The 15,226-nt window shown below is 34.1% G+C and overlaps 1 protein-coding gene across 21 annotated transcripts in view; it reads left to right on the forward strand.

Moving 5' to 3' along the window:
- Nucleotides 1-15,226, forward strand: part of MCTP1 (multiple C2 and transmembrane domain containing 1) — a 531,614-nt gene that overhangs the window by 295,970 nt on the left and 220,418 nt on the right. For 11 of the 21 annotated variants that reach the window (XM_072736755.1, XM_072736757.1, XM_072736758.1 and 8 more), the window contains exons 5-6: nt 2,524-2,635; nt 12,052-12,090. In XM_072736755.1, coding sequence (XP_072592856.1) covers nt 2,524-2,635; nt 12,052-12,090 — 151 coding nt within the window. Of the gene's footprint in view, nt 1-2,523; nt 2,636-7,961; nt 8,010-12,051; nt 12,091-15,226 lie in introns of all 21 variants that reach the window. The other 10 variants (XM_072736759.1, XM_072736763.1, XM_072736761.1 and 7 more) reach the window with 2 other exon arrangements.

Below are 15,226 nucleotides of genomic sequence, written 5' to 3' on the forward strand. Positions count from 1 at the left end.
CCATTTTAAATGCAAATGAAATAGAAATAGTAGAACCTTCTTATGTATTATAGTCAGCTACATTTGAGCGCAATGACTGCTTGTTGGTCTTCCAATAGTCATCTTTGTGATAGACAGGACAAAAGATTGGTCTCCATTTCAACCTAGAGCTTGGCATGGGCTGACCTAATGCTAGAGTGTAGGTGATTGCTGGCTCCCCTACCTCACCACAGAAAAGGATGTGTCCTAGATGGTGTTTTATGTAGTCCATTATCATGAAAACTGAGCTCCAAGTACAATGGATTGTGGTGTTCTTTTAAAAAGGCCACAGTTATTTTCTCTGTAGACCTCTGCTAAAGGATATGCAAATTGCTGGATTTAATCACAGAGCATAAATTTCTCTTGTTCTCTATTAAAAATAAATCATTGATGAAAAATAACTTTAAATGGGAAAAATATTATATGATTACGAAAATAAAAAAGATTATATACAAGCATTTGGTATTTACTTTGCCACGTTACTTATTTTATGTATTTAACTATTTTCTCCTCTCGAAACCACATAAACATCAAATTATTACTTTTAAAATCACATGCTAGTAGAAACCATTACATTCTGTGTATAAATCAATAGTCTCTGGTTGCAGATAAATGGATAACAGTAGTAGCCATATAAATACTTAGGCTACTATATAATGCACTAAAGTTTTACTTTGAAAGAAAATAATAGATAATCGTCATAAAGCAATTGCAAATGTTCTTAAATATCATGTAATCACTATAAAAATATAATGAAGTTTTTTCTTTTAATTTTATATGAAATCATTACAGGAAAATGAACCAAATCAAACTGTAACCCCACGTAAAAACATGTATGTATGTATAGTATATACATATATTTTATAAAGCTTAACATGAATTTCTTAAAATAAAAGGAACAAATTGTTACTGCCAAACCACCATGATTAATTGTAACTAAATTGATAGTGAAGCAATTTGTATCACAACTATTACAACATGTGTGTAATCCGTCTAATTTTCCATGTTTTAGTTAAAACGTCTGAGGTCGGAAAACTGTTCATTTTTCATAACATTATTCCTTGAGAAAAAAAACATTATTCCTTGACTTGGTAAATTAAGTATCATGTGAAAGAGTCTTCTAGTATTATAACATCTTAGTAATAAAAAGTATCTGTGGTTCTTAATCCTGGTTGTATGGGAAAATCACTCACGAGCTTTACAAACAACATAAATTTCCACACCCCACCCTTGATCTATAGAACCAAGGTCATATGGGTAGAATTGGGGAATATGCACTTTTTTTAAAGCTCCCCAATGGATTCTGACATGCAGACAGGATTGAAAATTCTTATTCGAACAAGCTTTCCCCACCAAGGTCTCTCCCCAATACTAGATTCCTACTATATCATTTACTAATTGTTAAGCTCCTGGAAGATAATGATACTGTCTTTGAAACTGATGTCTGTTTTTTACCCGGAACTTAGCACAGTACGTGGTATTTTATGTGTTTAATACATGTTTTCTGAATGAAAAGAATAAATGCCTGAACAAGTAAGGGAACATTCCTAATTTGCCAAATTTAGAGATTCAAATTTGGTATTGAATATTGCCCAGTCCCTTAAGTTTATGGAAGTCATGAACCCCTGTTTGTTCAACAAAATGAACCAAATCAAATTATATATAAAAATATATCTGTGTATATCGTACATGCATATATACTACAAAACTTAACATGCATTTGTTGATGTTGAAATGTTTGTTTAGTTGAAATATGGGAATAAGATATTACCCATGCATTGTCAGTTGAATGTGTGTTTTGTATTATTTGTACAAGTGTGTTTGGGTAATACTGAGTAACTCATAGTCTCTTCCTCAAACTTAATTCTAAAGATTTCTAAGTATTCACCAACTCTTTTTTAAGTATTGATTTCCTTTGTGTTTCTGGACCTTAAAATTGTTTGTTTAGGCATAGGTTTACACAGCCAAAACATATAGAAGCATTACTTTAAACCATGGAATCTGTAAAAATAGTAACATATTTTTTAAAAAATTATGTCTATGAAAAAAATTATGTCTATGATGTATGTTAGGCAAATTATATTTTATCTTTTCCTCTTTTCCCACTCATCTGTTTACTCTAAATCATGTAGTGGTCTGTAAATGACCCTCATTTACTTGTTAGTCTCAAATTTGTAGAAAATAGCTGGCTTTGCTCTCTGCGTGTTTTGAGATCATAAAGAAAGGACTTGTAGATTTCCCAATACTGTTATAGTTTCTTGGCCTCCTGGTTCCCTAGGAAGGGTTGAGACATATGTGGTGAATCCAAGTACACCCAGTTGGTCCATAATTGATTGGATAACCTAGTACATTAATGATATTTCAATAACAACAGAAATTGTACCAGGAAAATAAAAGAAGACAAAATTGATTTTTTTTCTTAAAAATGATAAATTGTCAGCATAAAATATATGTTTAGCTTATCCATTTAACAACTGTTGACAATCTTAATATTTTATATCGCAGGCCCACAGATGTGACCCTAACACTGAAAGATCCCCATTATCCTGACCATTACCTTGGAATCATTTTGCTCTCTGTCATCCTTACCCCTAAAGAAGGAGAACACAGGGATGTGGTAAGTTCCCCCACAGCCTAGTAGGAGTGCTTTCTTGCTCTCACTTGGTGGAATGTCTTGAGCCTTCTTTGAACCCAGAGGTGATAATAAAGTGAAGCAGCGTATGAAAATCTGGCCTGTTCTTTGTTTCTGTAAGTATCCTGGTATCACTAGTCCCTGCGTTTTATATTTTTTTCAATTCAAATTTCCTGTTCTATGCTCCCGATCAGAACCTCTTGTTGTAAATAAGGGACACATTTGCATCTTTTATTATAATTTCATTTCCCACTTTCAGACATGTTATGTTGTAGGCAAATGGTAGTATTCATTCAGGGAATACATTTGCTATTGAATGGAATATTTGGAATTCCACATTGAGGTATCCAGACTCTACTATTTTGATGGTATTGTCAGGTGTACCATAACAAAGAAAATGAGGTGAAATTATAATTGAGTTCCTGCTTTCTGGTATTTGTTTGCTGAATGATAAGTGAGTACTTTTCATCTTCTTGATGGGCTTCCATATCGGTGTTACCCATTTTCCAGCACTGGCTGTCTGTGCTTCCTTGCACACCATGCTGCTGTGAGAAACTGACAAGGGATACAGAGGAGCCAATTACTCCAGCATGTTGAAGTGACATTAAAAAATATCAGGTTTGACCTGCATCGGTATGCTTGCCAGCGCACTTTCTGCCACAATTGACCAGAGATTATTTATTAGATTCAGGGTGCTTTCATGTACTAGGAGCTGCTCTCACTAGTTTTGATTATAACACATTTTAAGAGTAAACATAATTTTTTAGGCAAGCCTCAATACCCGATTTCAGCAATATGTGTATTGCTGTCTTAAAATAATGCATGATTAAAGTTGGTACATGTTGTCTGCTGGAAAGGTATTATTGACATTTTTCCCTAGATTGTAGATTAAAATAGTGAATCCCAACTTCAAATTTGGAACTGTTTTAAACTCACTGAAAAAATCAACCTTTCAACAAATATTTTTCTCTGTCCTTTTTAAAAATTAAGCAACAAGCACAGATATTCATGTGCTGTATTTGCTAAGTACGATACAATTGTCCATACTTAATTCAGTGAGGAATAAATTTATCTTTTCTAACAAGTACTACCAAACACCTACTGGGAGAACTTACTTAGCACCATAAAAAAAAAAAAAAAAAACACGTAAGTGTGTATATGCATAGACCCATGTGTACAAAAGGAAGGGTAGGTGAGGAAATTTTTTTTACAGAGAATATTTAGAAATAGAAGCCCATCATTTTAGAAGTCACCAATTCCGAATACATACAGTACAAGTATACAGTACAGTACAATACATCACCCCGTATAAGCCAAGGAGTATAGACTAGCTGGCTAATCCATACATAGGAATAAATTATGTGTTTGCTTATTGCTTTATCCAAATAATCCTAGTATTGAGTGAAGCCTACTGTAAGCCAGCTTCTATGTAAGACCCTTAGAATACTATAGAACTTCTATTCAGTGGAGAACTCAGGGATCGAGTAATTACTGAAGGAAATTTAAAATGACGACTGTTTTGAGTGCTGTGAAAGAGAGGTACATGTTGCCGTTAAAAGCAAATACAAGTGCAGTAGAATTTGTTCCACTTAGGGGGACAGGAATTCTCAAAGGAAACCAAAAGGGACTTGAGGTGTGACTTGTGAATAGGAGTTAATAAGACAAAAAAAAACAGGAGGAGAGAAGGTATTTCAAGCAGAGGAAAGAGCGTGTGCAAAAGCCCCATGGCCAAAGGAATCTGGCACACTCCAGGAATTGAAAAAAGTCCTGGAGTTTAAACAAGCTGGGAATAAAGAAGAATGTGGGAGATCGTGATACATGGTGGCAGTGGAAAGGAGATACCCAGACTGTGTAGGGACTGTTGGCCATGTTAAGGTTTGTCGTCATTCTCCAAAGAGCAAGGGGAAGTCTTGAGAAAGAGAAATAGGAAGTGGCATAATCATTTTTGCCTTTTGAAAATAGCTGTGTAGCTACATTGTGGAAAATAGATGGAAGGATGAGAATGGATACTTGGGGACCAATTAGGACCAATTATCTCAAAAGTCCTAGTAGAAGATGATGGAAGTTTGAATTACGATTGCCTGAGGTAGAAATGGAAAGAAATCAGCAGGTTTACCGATAAGAGGTAAAATCAACAAAACTTAATGATAGAATCTTGTTTTCAGATTCTTTGTTATTTTAATGAAGAACAGCACTTTGTAAATGAAAATACCTAAGTGCCCTCAGTCTTATGTACCCCAAACCATCCAAACTGCCAATGCAACTTGAAATTAGAAGGATATGGCGGCTGGTATAGTTATTTGGATGATGGGAGGTTCTGCTGAATTTTTGCATAAGAGGGATATTTACTAAATGCTCTAACATCAAACTGGGGTTTGAGAGATCAAATTAGGACCAAGGTGAAGCTGCTGAGTTGTTCTAAATTGCACAGAAATGAGTGTCAGCACAGGCAAAATGGTTCCCAACATTATTTAACAATTCTTGTAAAAATCTTTCAATCTCCATAGTTGCTCAAATTTATTATTTCAGTACAATGTCTTTCTCATTAGAAAAACACCCTTTAATAAAAGTATTACAGTGCCTGATTGCTGATCATCAGGGATTTATCAAACATGAATAGGAGGAAAACAGGTGGATTACACGAAAAAAAACAGTTGCTCATTAAAAATCTGGTATTGTTCATCTTTTCTTCCTTTTCTATTTTCCTCACTGTATCTCTCCAGCCCCATTCACCCTTAAGACAAAGAGTTCTTCCTGAAATCTTCATGCTATTTTCTTGATTCAAATCCCTTTGGCTACTTTAGCTTTCTGGAAGAAATCCTTTACTGCCAAGTATTTTTCATTCACTGCCTTACTTCATGTCCCCCACCATCAGAGTCCCAAATAGCACTGAATTCACTCTTCTGTGGCAATTGAAAAAGGATGTCTTCTCCCTTTCCATGCTAGCATTGACTTTCACCTAGCTTCTCTCTTCTTCACCAGAGAAGCAGTAGCTTAGCAAGGACTCAGGGCCTCAGAAAAGGACAACAGTTTCAGCCTATACCAGAGCCAGCTTCTGGCTGGTGACCATCCTGACCTCAGTCACACCTGGGGAGTGGAAAGAAAGGTGTCCCTTGTGGTTTCACTTGCTTGTCCTTGTGGATGTGATCAATAGCTGGGAGCATGGGGTTGGTTGTAGAGAAGTGAACTGACTCAAGGGCAGAGAAGGAATTATGAAAGATACCCTACAGGAAATTCTGGTGGCATTTACAGTATCCTTGGTAATCTGATGTCCTAGATTTGAATTGGGGTTTCTAAGCACATGCTCACAAGATGATAATTTCTAACAAAGACATAAATTTACTTTTTGTTTGTTTGTTTGCTTTGGTCTCGATGGCCGTTTTATAGCTGATTTATTAAGGTCTCTAAAACTGTCTCTAAGGCAACACTAATTATGAGATTTTTGAGACTCTTAACGAGGACCATTTTTTGGCCAGTCAAGGATCAAAATCTCTTTATTGATCATCTATAAGCATTGTGCCACGTTCTATAATGTCCTCTTTATTCTTCTTCTAAGTGTTCAGTGACCTGTGTTTACTTCTCTAATTAAAAGGAAACCTCTGATGAGAGACCTTAAAGCTCTCCAATAGGCACCATATGTTCCCTCACCTTAACCTCTGCCCCAGCCATACAAACTCCAGCAGAGCTCACCTTCTCTCAAGTCCAGGCTTTCTTCGCAGTCACTTGTCCTAGCTAACATACTTCACCCCTCATCTCCATCCTCTATCCTATCACTTCTGGTAAAAAAAAAATATATATATATATATAAATTATTGCTTCCAATTACCTTTCTTTTCATGACTGCCCTCAAAGCTAGTCTAGCTTTCTGTACCAATGCATTGTTCAATGAGTTGCAGATGAATGTCTCTGAGGATTTGAAGGGATACCTCAAAGATCCAGAGAAAGGTATTCTAAGGTTTTTTTTTCTTTCTTCAGTATTCAAATTCCTGAGGTTGTCACAAACAATATTAAATGATCATTTAATTTCATTTTGAGTTCTTAAAATTAGTACATTAATGATAATCTTCTTAAAATTGATCTGTATTTTTTCTATGATGACATTTAATGATGACAAGGCATTAGAAGCATGTCACTGTATTTCCTCCATTTTGTAATATGTCTAATATTAGCTCCATATGTTTCCCTGGAATATATTTGAAGTTTTTTAGTTAAAAACAATTAGGAATCCAATGTATCTTTAAATTAAATTTTTATATTCCTGAAATATGTAACATATTGCTGCTGTGAAAATGATATGCCAAACTTTCACAAATTATCCAGGAACAAATCTTATTTAGAAAAATTCAGACTCAAAATGCAGCAGGCCAGATATCAGTTACTAAATGCTTCATAATTCCATTTAATATTTAGCACAATGTATAGGAAAGGAATAGAGGATGATTTTTACATTGATAGTCACCGAGCAAAATTATAAGGGTTCTATTCTCTTTGATTATTAGGACAGAAATAATCTATTTTAAGCTTTTGGGATTTAAGACTTTAGTCCAAGAACCATGTGTTTAGACTTGTGCTTGTATTTACAGAACTTTGCTAAATATTTTATATGTGTTAAAATAGGGAATGGAAGTCATGAGTTTCAAGAGCTAGTAACAAATTCTAACAATCAAATAGGAAATAGAACATTAATGTTAAGAAAATGCTATCAAAAGTAGGAATAAATTAACTGGAAATACAGAGTACTTAGCATCACAAAGTGCTAAAGTTTCTAAAACAGTTATCTTGTGAGGTTTTTTTTTATACACTCTTAATACTGACAGTATATTCCATGAATAATGCAGTTGGGATGATTTCTCCTTGTGTGGATTGCCAGTTCTGGAAATCAGTAAAACTGAAGAATGAGTTGAAAATCCTATCAGCCTACTGAATCTACTAAAGCCTCTAAAACATGAAATGTCTAATTACAGCAATTTAAGCAGTATAGTATGAGTAATAGCAAAAGTATTTCAAAATTGTTTATACTAAAATCTTCTCCATTGAGTTCATCAATGAGTCTTTAAAAAAAAATCTCAGATGTGAACAGCTATATAGAGATATGTATTTTTTTAAGTTTCCAGCATTGTGTGTATGAGAAACCACAATCTTCATGGGGGGTAGGGGCATGCTAATGAGTTGCATGACACAGCTGTCATTTCTGTTTTGAATGCATGTCTTGTTTTTGAACCTACAAAAGTGTGTAGTGCATACATGTGTGTCCTGTATATAGTATTTTGGTCTGATAGTGTGTTTGAGTTCTTTCTGGCTCTTTTTCTAGCAGAGTTCAATCCACAGCTTTCTTCATTGGAGAATTTGTGAAATAAAAGTGAGTTAATTTGTGTTACACACTCTCTTAGATACAACCTAGACCTACAAATTGCTTGGCTAAAGCTAAAAAAATAGAAGATTGAAAGAAACATATGAATTGACCCTAATTGACCTTTAGCAAATTTTACAAAATACCTTTTTTCATGTTGATTTATTTTGCAAATTTTTCTCAATTATTTTATAGCTAACATTAAAAAAATTCATCTATAAAAATTTAATGTTTTATAATATGTCTATACTATAATATCTAGCTATTCTGTGATTATTTTTATATCTTTAGTAGCCATATAATCGCCTTTAAAAATACTACAACAAAAAATAAAGCTAAAAAATTGAATGAGATTGTGAAATGTCATAAAAATATAATCAATTCTATAGCTTTATCACAGACCATATTTTTCTGCTACTTCTTTCACTGGCTTCAAAGAAAGTTGAGCTGCAAATGAAGAAGTTTGACTGTCCTGTAATAATATTAGATAATGATGGTTTCAAAAACAAATTCATATGTTTCTCAGCTGAAGTTAAGATCTTAGAGCAAAATGTAAATCTTATTTTTCTATAATTTGCTTAATCACCTATCTTTAACATTTCCCAAACAATCTTTCTTTTGTAATATCTCACAGATAGCAAGGGTAACAGTAGTAATACTATGTTTATTAAATTCACTTTTTTTTTTTTTTTTTTTTACTTTTCTACCGTTTTCAGTTTTATTGAATCTAGCTTAACCCAACCATCTAAAAAGAAAAGAAAACTTGGGAGTGGGATCTGAAACCCAGTATTTAGCTAGTTGGCTTGGCTCATGAAGCAGAAATCTTGTTATAAAATCTAGGGACTACTTTCTTTCACATACACTAAAATAAACTCAAGATGGACTTAAGACCTAACTGTGAGACCTGAAACCATAAAAATCCTTGAAGAGAACACAGGCAGTGATGTCTCTGACATCAGCTGTAGCAACATTTTTCTAGATATGTCTCCTAAGGCAAGGGAAATAAAAGCAAAATTAAACTACTGGGACTACATCAAAATAAAAAATTTCTGTACAGAGAAGGAAACAATCAACAAAACTAAAAGGCAACCTATGAAATGGGAAAATATATTTGAAAGTGACATATCCTTTGAAGGGCTAGTATCCAAAATATATAAAGAATCCAACACCCAAAAACCAAATAATCTAATTTAAAAAATGGACAGAGACATGAACAGACATTTTTTTCAAAGAACACATCCAGGTGGCCAACGGACACATGAAAATATGGTCAACATCACTCATCATCAAGGAAATGCAAATCAGAACTACAATGAGTTATCACTTCACACCTGTTAGAATGGCTAAAATCAAAAACACAAGAAAAAGCGAAGTGTTCGCAAGGCTGTAGAGAAAAAGAAACCCTCTTGCACAGATGGTGGAAATGCAAACTGGTGCAACCACTCTGGAAAACAGTGTGGAGGTTCCTCAAGAAGTTAAAAATAGAACCACTGTATAATACAGTAATCCAACTACTGGATGTTTACCCCCAAATACAAAACACTAATTCAAAGGGATACATGCACCCCTTGTTTATAGCAGCATTATTTACAGTAGCTGAACTATGGAAGCAGTTCAAATGTCTTTTGTTTGATGAATGGTAAAGAAGATGTGATACACACACACACACACACACACACAGTGGAATATTAGCCATATAAATAAATGAAATCTTGCCATTTGCAACAACACAGAGCTATAGAGAGTACAATGCTAAACAAAAATAAGTCAGAGAAAGACAAATACTATATAATCTCACTCATATGTGGAATTTAAGAAACAATACAAATGAGCAAAGAAAAAATAGAGAGAGAGAGAGACAAATAAAGAAACAGACTCTTAACTCTAGCGAACAAACTAATGGTTGCCAGAGGGGAGCTGGGTAGGGGGATGAGTGAAATAGGGGATGGAGATTACAGAGTACACTTATCATGATGAAAAAAAATAAAATAATCATTTTAAAAATCTAGGGACATTTTGAGAGTCACTGGATCCAATAATAGAATTCTAGGAACCAAATCAGGAAAATAATCAATTTGTCCCCATAACTGCCAAATTTCTCACATTTATACTCAGGGAAATGATTGACTTTTTGTTTATGTCAATGTCTCAGTTCTGAGAAATGATACCATGCAGTTGATTTGTAAAACCAATTTTGAGAGAGAGGAAAAATACCAACCCTATAGTTAGCTTTATGTCTTGAAGGTTTATTGTATGCAGTGGCTCTGAGTCAGGGGATATGGTTTTGAGCGGCAGTAGTGAATCTGTGTAATACTGAGAAGTGTTGCCCTGAGATTCAACTCTTCTTCATGTTCTGAGCCCCTTTATCATAGTATAATATATTTTACAGAATGGAATTTAGGAAGATTCTTAGAAAGTAGATGATGATAATAAGTGGCCATGAATTACAAGAGTTTACTTTTAGGTTTATTTATCTTAATTGTTCTCACTTGATTTGACTCGAAACATTATCATTCTTTGTTCATTGAAACTCTGCTTTCTGAGAAAGTTGAACATTTATTGTCTGACTCCTACTGGCAGTTTTTCTGAATATGGCATTCCATGACACAGTTTGGCTTCCAAATGCCTTTCAGAGATAATAGAGAAGGTGGTGGTGGAGGTGGTGGTAGTGATGCTGATGCTGATGACAATAACTCATTTAAGATCAACAACATTTATTATAAGGCCACTACATGGCCATCTCCTCAACCCAGTAGTGGGTTTTGTTGCACATCAGTACTTAGAAAACATATAAAATATTTCTATAAATAGTATTTGATAACAATGCTTTGCTGTTTCCTGGCTCCATTAAAAAAATAAGGAATAACTGTAACCTTAGGAAAACTATCACTCTTCCATATTTTGGTCAATATTTAACACAGGAAAAATATAACCTATAAAACCACTATCTACAAAGAAAAGGAATGAATCCTTATCATTGATAATTTTATGATTTTTCTCATTTCCTACTGTAGAACCTCTACATAATTCCATTGTCTTGGTTTAGGCCAAACGTTGTCTTCTATATGACTTAATCTTATAGTAAAATCTTTTCTGTGTTGTTTTTTTGTAATTTATGAGTAGTTTCTGAAATGGTCCTGTTTTATAGTGAGTTTTGATGAAGGAGATACAGTTCTTAAAAGCACCAGTATGCTTCCTTGAGGTACAAATATGACAAGCATTTCTACAAGCTATATTCTTTGCTCCAAATATTCCCTATTCTCCACTTGATTGGCCTTAAAGATAAGAGAAGGTAAAGATGTTAATCAAGAAGTTAATACCTCAGTGTTCACTGAAGAAAATTTAAAACTGGAGAGTAAATAAAAGATCTTTATGCAAGAGAGCACTGATCTTGGGCGCTCATTACATATCTCCATTAACCTTAAGTAAAACTTGTAGCCATAATTACTTACTATGAAACACACAGACCAAAAGCAAAACAAAACAAAACAAAAAACCAACATCAAACCCAAAAAAACGATGCAAAAGGTATGTTATGGCTAAACATTTAGCAGGAAAATCTACTAATGTAGCATTTTTCAGAACTAAAAGTATTTGTAGACACCAATATAATTAAAGATTAACTGGAAACAAAAATCTAAGATGCCACCAAAGGGACAAACTTAGGAACATGTTTGAAGAGAAAAGTTAGCTGGTAAAGTCACTGTACATACTCAACTTCCATCACCAAAAGGAACAATTGCCAATCATGAGACTCAATTAGGTTTTTTCCCCCCACCAATAATTAAGATATCTCAAATTTCCATTCGTTTTAAAAATACTGTCTCATTTCTTTCTACAAAAGAATAAAGCAAATGAACTCTCACCAGAAAGACTGCTTGAATGTTAAAGGTGCTTCTTCTAGCTGTGTGTATGTGATAAACAATTTTTGTCTTGTAAACTCATTGTTGGAAACTGCTGTTTAAATGTTAAGTTACCTCTAGAAAACCACTGGCCGCCCTGTCCTGTACTTGAGTGATAAGATAATGAAAATGCTTTATTTTGTTTACAGACAATGCTAATGAGGAAGAGCTGGAAAAGATCAAGTAAGGTAATGGCTTAGCATGTGATCTTTCAGCTTTTCTTGTTGAGAAGAACTATCAGCTGCATTCCAAATCTCTCTCACACCTCTTCACACTGTACTCCAGGATTTCATCCACTCTTGTTATTTTTTTCCCATCAACTTTAAGCAAATCATGGAATGCTTCTTAAGTAGCTAGAAATCACACTGATCACTCACATCCACATCACCCTCTTGCTAATGCCTGGTCCCTTCTCAGCATCATTCGCAGCATCCAGTTTCTGTTCTGTGTGCCACAGGGTCTAGAAAATGTCTTTGCTCCAGATCAGGAATAAAATGGTTGGGTAGAGACCACTCCAGAGAGAAGGAAAATTCATGTAACTCTCTGTCTTTGTTCATGAAAATTGGGTCCGAGATTTTCTAAACTCAAAATCCCTCTAGTGCTACATCTTTGGAGTCTATAATGAGAAGAGTTTTCCATCATGGCGTCTTCTCACTTCAAGAAATAGATGGCTCTTGGGAGTGAGAGGAGTTTATGGTTCCTGTAACTAAAAAGACCTGACTCTTCTTATAACTTGTAAAATATATAAGATATAAACTAAGCTTCTCATTTGTTCAGTGGTAGTATCATTCTTGGACGCAAATAAATATCAAGATGAAACGGACTTTTATATGCATACTCCTCGAGATAAAGGGATGCTATTTATAAAGATCTTCTTTCTTCAAATTTCTATTTAAAAAGTCAGTATTCATTTTTAGTAGTAATTTTTTTAGACCCTGGAACATGACAATTTTTTTCCATTCTGATTGAATCATGCTATTACTTAAATTTTGTTTTAATTTTGTCATTTTTATTACTGTGAATTAAGAAAGTACATCAAATTGTTTTTGTATTTATGATATTGTCATAATTTGCTTTAACAAGTATTTCTTACCGTACAGTTTCTTCTCAATTCTTTAAGTATTAATGACTGAAAGATAATTCTCACAAAAAGGTCAGGGTCACATTAAAAATCACCATTATATTTTAATAAAGTGAAAGGCATTTATTAAAGAAAGTTGCTCAAAAAAAAAAAATAAAGTTGCTGAGTACTTCTGACTTAGTATTCACTGTGTTTTATATTGACCAAAATAAAGTTTCAAAGGTTCTTAAAGAAATGTTTGTACTCTTCATGTTTGTATTACACATTTTTCTTTGTAATTTTACTTCAAAATTAGTGTTATGTGAAAAGTATATATATATTTAAAGTCATGTAATTTGGCTTTCCTCATTCTGTGTCTATACTATGACATACCTGTGTAAAAATGATATAATTCATTAATATACATCAATATTTTCTCTTCCAGATGTAGTTAAGACATAAGGCTAGAGCAGAATATTATACAGTATTAGTACTGTTCAGTAAGAATGATCCATTTTTTTAAGATTGTATTTATTTATTCATGAAAGACAGAGAGAGAGAGAGAGGGAGGGAGAGACACAGGTAGAGGGAGAAACAGGCTCCATGCAGGGAGCCCGACGTAAGAGTCAATCCTGGGATTCCAGGATCACACCCTGGGCCGAAGGTGGCACTAAACTGCTGAGCCACCCAGGCTGCCCACGAGAATGATCCATTTTATTGTAGTATGAAAGAAAGACTAAATATATAGATTCTTCCTTAAATAACTTATTTAATTCATATTTAAATGTAATTTTAATGCTAAATTAAGTAAATATAAATCCACTTCTTTTGGTTGACAGAAAAAATTAAAATGAATAATAAACATCTATTCAATACTATTTTTACATCTAAAATTCTTGAAGTTTTAATTTATTATTGATCCATTTGTACATTCAGACTGGTACATTTTTCTGGCTCGCCGTTGAAGATATAGAATTCTTCGAGTCTAGCTCTGCGCTTACTGGGGTACTTGGCAGATTATTTTTAGTTCGTGTGGTAAAATGTCTTTTGGGTTTTTAGCCTAAAGGATTTTCAGTTTTATAAAATTTAGTGGGGTTATTGAATGCCGAGTAAAGGAAAATCAGTTCACTCATTTGGTTTTTTTCTATGGGAACATACTGAACACCTGATAATTCATTCAAATCCTCACTGTCCCCTAAAAACTTTGCTGTGTTCATCTGTATTAACGTTACAAGGTGAGAGTGTTAAATTCAAAATCAAGGGAAAGTGTGTGACTTCCATGACCACATAGTCCGCCGTCCTTCACACACACTGAAATTGCTTCCCCAGTTCCCTCCTCCAGGGTTTGAAGGAGGAAGGATGATGTTCACGCAAATTGTGCTTCAGAAGAAACTAAGGGATGAGTGACTATACTATGTAATATTCCCTCTTCCATTTTTGGAAAAAGGTTATAATTTATTTGCATTATATTTACATATAGGCATTTTATATTTGATACAACTGTCCTCAAAAGTCAAAGGGGAGTTTTTCATATAAACAGGTCATTTTCATCTTTGGAATCTTGATTTATGAGAATGAGGTCTCCTGCTTTTCTGTAGCGGGGCTTTGATATGCAGCCTGTCTGTGGTACCAATGGTGATTACAAAATTTGAGAATTATGAACTTTGTGGCGAAGAGTTAACTATAGCCAGATAACATTGCTAGATATTTGCTGTAGTACAGAGTTTTTCTTCTTGTTGTTTCCTTTTGTTTATCACGGCGACTTAACCATGGAGAGAGAAAACTAATTTGACATAGGTATTCTTAAAATACGCACATCTCCCCTGTATACAAGGGAGTCAGCTCATGGGATTTCTCATTATTTAAATATCTGCTCATCATTTTCATCATCTTGCCAATAATTGACTCTTTCAATGGAAATTACACGATTTGTGGCACTCTTATAATGTGGGGTTGTATATACTACTGAAAACAAGTTGAGTAGCCAACTTGAGGGCAGGGAATTATTTTTGCTGTTCAGACTGACTTACATATTATTTAGTGTAATTGTGTTACCATCCAACAACAAGTAGGAAAAGAAATGCACCTAAACTTGCATCTGAGAAGCAAGAATGTATAAAATGCATGTTATATTTGAACGGTATGTTAACCAGTAAATAATTATGAATTCCATCATATTTCCTCTTCTGGGGATAGCATCCTTTAAAATTCTCATTCTGGTTTTCCACAAGCATACTTTCCATCCTGCATATTTGTAATCCTGC

The sequence above is a fragment of the Vulpes vulpes genome, chromosome 14 (genome assembly GCF_048418805.1).
Source record: "Vulpes vulpes isolate BD-2025 chromosome 14, VulVul3, whole genome shotgun sequence".
Lineage (NCBI taxonomy): Eukaryota > Metazoa > Chordata > Mammalia > Carnivora > Canidae > Vulpes > Vulpes vulpes.